The sequence below is a fragment of the Lampetra fluviatilis genome, chromosome 57 (assembly GCF_964198595.1).
Source record: "Lampetra fluviatilis chromosome 57, kcLamFluv1.1, whole genome shotgun sequence".
NCBI lineage: Eukaryota > Metazoa > Chordata > Hyperoartia > Petromyzontiformes > Petromyzontidae > Lampetra > Lampetra fluviatilis.
The window spans coordinates 3,522,631-3,532,962 of NC_136331.1; the positions used below are offsets into that span (position 1 = coordinate 3,522,631).

The following is a 10,332-nucleotide window of genomic DNA, read 5'->3' on the forward strand; positions in this document are numbered from 1 at the left end:
TCGTCGTCATCATCATCGTCGTCATCGTCGTCTTCAGACGCGCTTCTGCGGCCGTCTGGAACGCTCCTTCCTTACCGACATGACGAAGCCACGGGGAGCTACGGCCATTTTAAATCATCACCATCTTGATTCTAGATTGACGAACTCGCTTCTTGATCAACGACTTGTCGCGTCTTAGTTTGTTGTCTCACCCCCCCCCCGCTGACCCTCGCACCTCCAATGAGCACGGCAGAGGTGTGGACTCGAGTCATGTGACTTGGACTCGAGTCAGACTCGAGTCATGAATTTGATGACTTGCGACTCGACTTGGACTTGCATAACAATGACTTTGTCCCACCTATGAGATGTGGACTCGAGTCATGTGACTTGGACTCGAGTCAGACTCGAGTCATGAATTTGATGACTTGCGACTCGACTTGGACTTGCATAACAATGACTTTGTCCCACCTCTGGAGCACGGTGTGTCAACGTGCTCAGCAACACACGCGCGCACGTGACCTCTCACTTCGGATTTCAATCTCGATTTGAAGCTTTCGTGACTGCAGGATTTTAACGCGAGCTGATGCTTTCCGTTCATCCGTGGACTCCCCTTGAGCTCCGTGGGGCGGACCCCACTCTCCAGAGGTCGCAAACGGGTTTTGATTCCTTACCCGAACCCGGCCGGGTACGGGTAGGGTACGGGTATCGGGTACCTCATTGCGACCTCTGGGATGAAGCCATGTTGCAGGCGCGGGTGGGTTGATTCTAGGAACTTGAATTGTGAGAAGAGACAAGACGTTGGGAAATGAGTGACAAACGGTGACTCACCGGTGAATCACGGCCTACCCGTACCCGTACCCGGCCGCACCAGGCTCGCAAACGGGTACCCGTACCCGGCCGGGTACGGGTAGCCGGGTATCGGGTAGGGTACGGGTATCGGGTACCCGGTTGCGACCTCTGACACCCTCCCACCCGCCCCTCCCTTTGACTTTGTTTTTATTTCCATTTTGACCAGCAGAGGGAGATGTCGCCACAACTTGAGGCTGGAGGGGGGGGAGGAGCGGTGGCGCAGCGGTTAGCGCCGCTGCCCAGCTGCGCTTCCGAACCACGGTGACCCCCGGGATTCGATTCCGCGCCCGCGGCCACCAACATCCGTAGCGGCGATTATTTTAACCGGTCCCTGGGACTCCCCTAGGTCGACTCAGCCTCAAGCTGAGTAACGAGTGCGTCGCGTAAACGTCGACGCTGGGGAAGACAAAGGCGGCCGGGCGTGGCGCTGGTCACCCGCCCCACCTCGTGTGCCGTGACGGCCCCTGATAGGTGCTCGCTAACTGCACTTGTCTTCATCTTCTTGGTTCTTTCGGTAAAGTCACGTAGAAGGGAAGTAAAAAAAACAAAAAAAACAAAACATAATAAAATAATTCTCACGACGTTTCGGCCACAACGCAAGCAGCCGTCCTCAGGTGAAGCACTTGTCTCAAAGGTCTTTTCAGGCTATACGGGGCATTTTTGTCTTTGGTGCTGATGATAGCGACGATGGCGATGGTGGTGGTGGTGGTCGTGATGATGGCTGTAATGATGCTCCTGCTGATGATTTAGATGTTCCGTGAACACTATTAGGATGATGACAATAACAAGAGTGAGAATGATGAGGATCGTAATTATAATGAGTCATGTTAATCACAATGCATTTACATATAGAGGCATTATTCATATAAATTGCTTCTCACACGCTGGAAAATGTAGTGCGCACAGATGTCATTCTCTCTCACTCAGAGAGAGAATGATTCAGAGAGAGAATGATTCGGAGAGAGAATGATTCAGAGAGAGAGAATGATTCATTGACGCAGGAAGCCACAGACAAACGGCAGAACCGACACCCACACTTACCCAAGCTCCGTGATCCTATATTTGGACGTTTTGGCCAATTCGGTGGCTAGGAGATGTCAACTACCTCGCCTGGTATACAGGAGGTCGTGGGTTCGATCCCGACCCTAACGCCTGTTGTATATTTGCAGTTTGCGTGTCTCTCTCATCATCATCATCACGGTGGCTAGGAGATGTTAACTACCTCGCCTGGTATACAGTAGGTCGTGGGTTCGATCCCAACCCTGACGCCTGCGGCTGTATATTTGCAGTTTGCGTGTCTCTCTCATCATCATCATCACGGTGGCTAGGAGATGTTAACTACCTCGCCTGGTATACAGGAGGTCGTGGGTTCCATCCCGACCCTAACCCCTGCTGCTGTATATTTGGAATTTGCGTGTCTCTCCCTCTCCCCCATTTAAGAATCAACGTCACCCGCTCAGAGTTATTTGACTGCCGCCATGTCCGTGTCCACGCAACGACGACGTCACGCCCCGACGTGCTCCCTCGGGCTATCATTGTCGATCGCCTTGGGGTCGTCTCTGCAAAAGGGCCGCCAATGTAGACCCAGTGGGGAGCCTCACTCACGCCTTGAGGGGCCGTCCATAAATGACGTCACGCGATTTTTGACGATTTTTGACCCCCCCCCCCACAAATATGACGTCACAAAGCTCTGCCCCCCCCCCCCCCCCCAAAAAAAAAATAAAACATGCTTCAAGTCGCTTTAAACTATTGTCATTGTAGTGCGTATTTAATGTGGCGCTGCACTCTGATGTTGTAGGAGAAAACATTTATTAAAACGTCTATTTAATTAAGTAGAACGTGATGTCCATATTTATTTAAAGTTGCGCATTTTGATGCGACGTCACATTTCTCAACCCCCCCTCCCTCGTCACACATCGTCACAAATGTCTGACCTCCCCCCCCCTCCCCTAGGTGCGTGACGTCATTTATGGACGCCCCCCCCCCGGGCAGGGATCACCCCAGCGTGCGTGCGAGTACGAGCAAAAGACTCAAAACCCCTTCCGAATTTCCCGAGTTCTGCGATCCTACTCTGGCGACGTTTAAAGCGACTCCCACCCATTAAATTAATAGTCGATTGGCGACCACCCCCTATTAAAGGACCCCCCCCCCTCCCCCCCAAATCCACCTTCGACGCATCACGACGCGCCGGCGGTGATCGATACAACAGCGTGACGAGTACAATGGGCGGATAATGGCAAAACATCGATCTCATTGATTAGCTATTACCGCCGTTGGCGAGCGATGATTGAGGGGGAAATATGCCGCATAAGCAGCCGCCGCTGCTGCTGCCGCTGCTGCTGATGATGATGGGGGTGGGGGTGGGGTTGTATTAATGGCAGGCAAATTTGCAGGGATTATGAAAAATGATTAAAAGGTCGCGGCGGGTCACGCAGCCGCTGCTCAGCTGCGAAACGGACGAGTTCAACTCCCGGTTATGGGGGAGGGTGGGGGGGGATTGACTTCGCCCATCATCATCATCGTCGTCCCTCTCTCCCTCCGGGGTCGATAAAACGAGCACCGCTTTCGGTGAGGAAGATCGAGGGCGACTGTCCAATGGATTACACGACTCGTTCCCTGCCATAGGAACGTCGAATGTCCACCGCCGTCTCTCGGCTGTAAACAGGAGGCGAGCACTCGATGGCTCGGCGCTTGCTTGAGTGTAAAGCGATCGTTATCATCGAAGGCATGATCAGTGATCGATGATTGCTCCGACACTGATTGTCAATATCGATTGCGATCAACGGCGAGGAATTATGAACGACGACGATGACGACGACGACGACGATCGATCCATTATCATCAGCTATCGTCAACATCATGATTACAATCACGGATAGATGAGATGGTGAGAATCCTCGATTTGAAGCTTTCGTGACTGCAAGGATTCATACTCTTAGTTTTTTTTCGGTAAAGTCACATTTATAATGATTTATAATTTTATTTTATTTCCATTATTACTTTTATTAACTTTGAATTTCATTTTTTACCTACGTGACTTTACCGAAAACAACCTAAGAGTATGGTGAGAATCATCATCACCATCACCACCACCAGCACCACCACCATGATCGTCAACAATAATCAGTGCATTAGGGTTACGCAAAGTAACACGGCACTGTAACAACTCACATGGCGAAACGCTCGGCGTTTTTTTTTTGTCGCTGGCGAACCGATGCCAGATTGCATCGAGATCAACTTGTCGGCAAATGATTCCGAGAGCGATGATTATTGTCATTATTTTCAGACACACGCGCACGAGTCACGGGGACACGATGCCCTTCACTGCTCTCAGAGAGAGAGAGATTCGGGGAGAGAGGGTAGAGAGGGGAGAGAGGGGAGAGAGGGGAGAGAGGGGAGAGAGGGGAGAGATTCGGGGAGAGAGGGGAGAGAGGGGAGAGCGGGGAGAGAGAGTGAGAGAACGATTCACAGACGAGCAGGTTTATAGGCAGCAGTCAGAACCGGCGTTCACAACAACAGTTGCCCAAGTTCTGCGATCCTATATTGAAATGTATGGCCAACTCCATTAATAACGAGTATTGTATTTGTTGTTGTTGTGTTGTTGTTGTTGTTGTTTTGTTGCTGTTGTTGTTACAACGAGCAGATGATAGGCAGCAGCCAGAACCGGCGTTAACAACAACAGTTGCCCAAGTTCTGCGATCCTATATTGAGATGCATGCCCAACTCCATCGCATAACGAGTGTGGTGGTTGTTGTTGTGCTGCTGTTGTTGTGCTCTTGTTGTGTTGTTGTTGTTTGCACGTAGGAGAGGGAGGTCAACCGGGGGCGGTTGGTGGGGGGGGGGTTGCCTGGAGTCTGAAGACGTCGCACCAGCAGACTTGGCCTCCCGGTCGTGGCCAGCAAGCAGATGCCCCCCCCCTCCCCTCCTCGACCCCCCCTCCCCTCCTCAACTCCTCCTCGACCCTCACCGCCGCGTCAAACGTGCGGCCAAGACGATCCACGCGAGCCCCATGGACTCCAGCGGCAGGAGGTCTCACACCGCCCGGGTCATCCACGCGGTGGCCAGGAGATGTTAACTACCTCGCCTGGTGTGCAGGAGGTTCGTGGGTTCGATCCAGACCCTGGCGCCTGCTGCTGTATATTTGTAGTTTGCGTGTTTCTCTCTCTCATCATCATCATCATCATCACGGTGGCCAGGAGATGTTAACTACCTCGCCTGGTGTGCAAGAGGTTCGTGGGTTCGATCCCGACCCTGGCGCCTGCTGCTGTATAGTTGGAGTCCGCGTGTCTCTCATCATAATCATCATCACGGTAGCTAGGAGATGTTAACTACCTCGCCTGGTATGCAGGAGGTCGTGGGTTCGATCCCGACCCTGGCACCTGCTGCTGTATAGTTGGAGTCCGCGTGTCTCTCTCTCTCATCATCATCACGGTGGCTAGGAGATGTTAACTACCTCGCCTGGTATGCAGGAGGTTCGTGGGTTCGATCCCGACCCTGACGATGCCCGCTGCTGTATATTTGGAGTTTGAGTCTCTCTCTCTCTTTCTCTCCCTGTGGTCGCGTGGATTTTGTTCCCCGAGGCCACTCCGGGTTTTTTTCCTCCCCCCACCTCTCCACATTGCGAATCGACGTCACGCGTTCAGAGTCATATTTGTCCGCTGCTACACATTTCACACGTGGCGACGAGAAGCCACCGCCGTCAATTTGCGCTGGCCAGTGATCGCTACGTAGCCTTACCCGGCTTAAGATGGAAGATAAACGAAAGGAGTTGACAGCTGAACAGTTTCAACTCTCGACCGGACCGAACCCGTGCCCCTGACCCATCCCGCCTCACGCCACTCCTCCCCACCCCTCCCCACGCAGGGCGCACCTGATCCTCAGTAGATCTGCTTGCACCGCACGAGCTTCTGGAAGGCCTGCTTGAAGTCCTCGTTGAACCACGTGTAGATCACGGGGTTGACGAGCGAGTTGAGGTAGCCGAGCCACGTGAAGAAGTCGAAGAGCGCCGGCGCGAACCAGCAGCGCTGCTGGCAGATGGGCAGGATGAGGCTGGCGAGGAAGAAGGGCAACCAGCAGACGATGAACGCGCCCAGGATGACCCCGAGGGTCGTCGTGGCCTTGCGCTCGCGAGCCGCCGCGATTCGCCGGCGTTCGCAGAGCGCGTCGGCCACGTTCACGCGGACGCTGTCGCCGCTGCCGCCGCTGCCGGGCCTCGTGGTGGCGGTGGTGGTGCCGGTCGTGTCTCGGGTCACCCACGTGGCCCTCTTGGGTCTCGCCAGGGGCGAGGAGCGCGAGTTGGTGCCGCCGCGTCGTCCGCCGTCGCCACGACCACCGCCGAGGGAGATGCCCTCACCATCAACGCCGCCGCCGCCGCCGCCGCCGCCGCCGACGACGAGGCGAGGTCTTCCCAGCTTGCCGTGCCCGTGGCCCAGGAGGTAGCGGGCCATGGAGCTGCCCTTCCGTCTCGGCGACGACGACGACCACCGCAGCAGCAGCGACGAAGAGGAGGAGGCGGACGAGGAGGAGGCGGACGAGGAGGAGGCGAGGCTGCGGCCCCCCGGGGAGCCCTCAATGCCGCTGTCCTGCGTCAAAGCCGGCGATGCTGCTGATGATGCCGATGCCGATGTTGCTGCAGCTGCTATTGATGATTCTGCTAATACCGAAGCTGCTGTTGATGATGCCGCTGTTGCTGCTGATGATGATGACGATGATGCTCCTGCTAATGATGATTCTGCTAACGCCGCCGCTGCTGCCGCTAATGCCGATGCTGGCGATGATGACGATGCTGCTGATGATGCCGATGCTGCGGCTAACGCCGATGCTGCTGATGATGACGATGCTGCTGATGATGACGATGCTGCCGCTAATGCCGATGCTGCTGATGATGCCGATGCTGCTGATGATGACGATGCTGCTGATGATGCCGATGCTGCGACTAATGCCGATGCTGCTGATGATGCCGATGCCGCCGCTAATGCCGATGCTGCGGCTAACGCCGATGCTGCTGATGATGCCGATGCTGCTGATGATGACGATGCTGCTGATGATGCCGATGCCGCCGCTAATGCCGATGCTGCTGATGATGCCGATGCTGCCGCTAATGCTGCCGATGTTTGACCACTGTGGATGTAGCCGCCATCATCGTCAAGTTGCTGCCGCTGCTTGTGATGGTCATGGTGATTGAAGACCTCCTCCTCCATCTGCTGCTGGTGGTGGTGGTGGTGCTGATGGCGATTGAAGACCTCCTCCTCCATCTGCTGCTGCTGGTGGTGGTGGTGGTGCTGATGGCGATTGATAACCTCCTCTTCCATCTGCTGCTGCTGATAGTCATGATGATTGAGCACCTCCTGCATCAGCTGCTGGTGATGCTGATGGTTATCATGATTATTGAGGACCTCCTGCATCTGCTGCTGGTGGTGCTGATGGTTATCATGATGATTGAAGACCTCCTGCATCTGCTGCGTCTGCTGCTGGTGGTGCTGATGGTTATCATGATTATTGAGGACCTCCTGCATCTGCTGCTGGTGGTGCTGATGGTTATCATGATGATTGAGGACCTCCTGCATCTGCTGCGTCTGCTGCTGGTGGTGCTGATGGTTATCATGATGATTGAGGACCTCCTGCATCTGCTGCTGGTGGTGCTGATGGTTATCATGATGATTGAGGACCTCCTGTTCCTGCGTCTGCTGCTGGTGGTGCTGATGGCTATGATGATTGAGGACCTCCTGCATCAGCTGCTGGTGGTGCTGATGGTTATGATGATTGAGGACCTGCATCTGCCACGTCTGCTGCTGGTGGTGCTGATGGTTATCATGATGATTGAGGGCCTCCTGCGTTTGCTGCTGGTGGTGCTGGTGGTGCTGATGGTTATCATGATGATTGAAGACCTCCTGCATCTGCTGCGTCTGCTGCTGGTGGTGCTGATGGTTATCATGATGATTGAGCACCTCCTGCGTTTGCAGCTGGTGGTGCTGATGGTTATCATGATGATTGATGACCTCCTGCTCCTGCTGCTGCTCCTGCTGCTGCTGCTGCTGCCGCATGTCCTCCGAGCGCACGGACGGCCGCGACGTCGTCACGTCCAGCAACCTGGCCGACGCGAGCCTCTTGCCGAGGGAGCTGCCGATCCAGGCCACCTTCTTGCCTTTGCCGCGCGGACCATCGTGCCGCTGCCGCCGCCGCTGCTGCCACTGCTGCTGCTGCTGCCCTGGCGTGTGGTGGTCCTGCGGGTGGTGCGGGTGGTGCTGGTGGTGCTGCAGGAGGATGCGCGAGCGCGCCGCGTGGTAGATCTTCCCGTAGAGGAGGATGAGCACCAGCGTGGGCAGGTAGAAGGCGCCGCACACCGAGTAGACCGTGTAGAGGATCTTGTCGGTGTTCACGACGCACTCGAACACCTCCTCGGCCTTCGCCTGGCGCCAGAAGAACGGCGGCAGCGAGATGGAGACCGAGATGACCCACACGACGGCGATCATGGCGCCGGCTCGCCGCCACGTGCGCCGGGCCGCGTAGTTCACCGCGTCGGTGATGGCCCAGTAGCGGTCGAGCGCGATGACGCACAGGTGCAGGATGGAGGCCGTGCAGAAGGTGATGTCCGACGAGAGCCACACGTCGCATAGCACCGGCCCAAGGGTCCAGCGTCCGCTCACCGTGTAGACGATGCACAGGGGCATGACGAGCACGGAGACCAGGAGGTCGGTGAAGGCGAGCGAGCCGATGAGGTAGTTGGCGGGCGAGTGAAGCTTGCGGCTCAGCCAGATGGTGGCGATGACGAAGGCGTTCGCGAGCGCCGTCGCCAGGGTGACCAGGGCGAGCACGATGGACAGCGACACCTGCGTGGCCAGCGAGCCCGAGGGGTGCTGCTCCTGCTCCTGATGATCGACCTCCTGCCGCACCGATGGAGTGTAACCTCCACCACCTCCTCCACCTCCTCCACCTACTCCACCGTCTCCTCCGACACCGCCGATGCCGACGGCAGCGCTGCAGTCGACGTCCGAGCAGTTGTAGAACATCGTGGGGGTGTGGGGTGTGTGTGTGTGCGTGTGCGCGCACTTGCCCCGACAGCCCCTTGCAGGCTATACGGGGGATCTTTGCCTTGTGTGTTGTGGGCGTCACAGCACTTGCCCCGACAGCTCCTTGCAGGTTATACGGGGGATCTTTGCCTTGTGTGTCCTGGGCGTCACAGCACTTGCCCCGACAGCTCCTTGCAGGCTATACGGGGGATCTTTGCCTTGTGTGTCCTGGGCGTCACAGCACTTGCCCCGGCAGCTCCTTGCAGGCTATGCCGGGGATCTTTGTCTTGTGTGTTGTGGGTGTCACAGCACTTGTCCCGACAGCCCCTTGCAGGCTATACGGGGGATCTTTGCCTTGTGTGTTGTGGGCGTCACAGCACTTGCCCCGACAGCCCCTTGCAGGCTATACGGGGGATCTTTGTCTTGTGTGTTGTGGGCGTCACAGCACTTGCCCCGACAGCTCCTCGCAGGCTATACGGGGGATCTTTGCCTTGTGTGTTGTGGGCGTCACAGCACTTGCCCCGACATCCCCTTGCAGGCTATACGGGGGATCTTTCTCTTGAGTGTTGTGGGTGTCACAGCACTTGCCCCGACAGCTCCTTGCAGGCTATACGGGGGATCTTTGTCTTGTGTGTTGTGGTTGTCACAGCACTTGTCCCGACACCCCTTGCAGGTTAAGCGGGGGATCTTTGCCTTGTGTGTTGTGGGCGTCACAGCACTTGCCCCGACAGCTCCTTGCAGGCTATACGGGGGATCTTTGTCTGTGTGGGCAGTTGCAGGGAAGTCGCCCTCCGGCAAACGGCGAGGGGGGTGGAGCAGCGGCGCTCACAACAACGAGCCGGGAGCCCGCGGGCGGATAAAACGCGGCGAGTTGGCACTGTGGACGGGCGGGCGGGCGGGCGGGCGTGGGTGGGTGGGGGTGGCACTCCACAGGTGTTGGTGCTTCAGCCGCTCGTCTCGGCCACTCAACCCATGGCACCTGCGGGGTCTGTTTCGCGTGACCCTCCTCCTCCTCCTGCCAGCAGCCGAGACGTCGCACGGCCTCGCGGCCTTGAGGGTGCACCTAGCCTGGCACCGCTAGCGACGCGGGCGGTGCGCGCTCTTCGAGTGCGCGGGGCTCAACTCGGAGCGGTGGCGACGAGTCGAATCATCGCCGTGGGTGGCGGCGTGTGACGTCACCGTCCTGCGAGCAGCAACAACAACAACAGCAACACGACAGCACGCGTCATTGTCGTTAGCATCATCGTCATCATCGTCACGGGAATGTGCCGCGTCACGAATCATATTTCTGTCGTCATCATCGTCGTCATCATCGTCACAGGAATGTGCCGCGTCACGAATCATCTTTCTGTCGTCATCATCGTCGTCATCATCGTCACGGGAATGTGCCGCGTCACGAATCATCTTTCTGTCGTCATCATCGTCATCATCGTCACAGGAATGTGTCGCGTCACGAATCATCGTTCTGTCGTCATCATCGTCGTCATCATCGTCA

The 10,332-nt window shown here is 56.6% G+C and overlaps 1 protein-coding gene across 1 annotated transcript; it reads right to left on the reverse strand.

The window, feature by feature from the left end:
• Nucleotides 1-5,705: 5,705 nt before the first annotated feature.
• LOC144950346 (5-hydroxytryptamine receptor 1D-like) lies at nt 5,706-8,837 on the reverse strand. Its single transcript, XM_078880463.1, has 4 exons — nt 8,074-8,837; nt 7,908-7,947; nt 6,322-6,395; nt 5,706-6,039 (listed from the first exon to the last, which is right to left on the reverse strand). The coding sequence occupies exons 1-4, from the start codon at nt 8,835-8,837 to the stop codon at nt 5,706-5,708; spliced, it is 1,212 nt and encodes a 403-aa protein (XP_078736589.1).
• Nucleotides 8,838-10,332: the final 1,495 nt, after the last annotated feature.

Bases quoted from the DNA above. Each gene is read 5' to 3' on its own strand.
- LOC144950346 (XM_078880463.1), bottom strand. From the start codon at position 8,837: ATGTTCTACAACTGCTCGGACGTCGACTGCAGCGCTGCCGTCGGCATC. The intron at 7,948-8,073 runs GCACCACCCGCA...CTGGATCGGCAG, and splicing joins ATCCTCCTGCAGCACCACCA to CTCCCTCGGCAAGAGGCTCG. The intron at 6,040-6,321 runs GCTGCTGCGGTG...CGCCACCACGAG, and splicing joins GCCTCCTCCTCTTCGTCGCT to GCCCGGCAGCGGCGGCAGCG.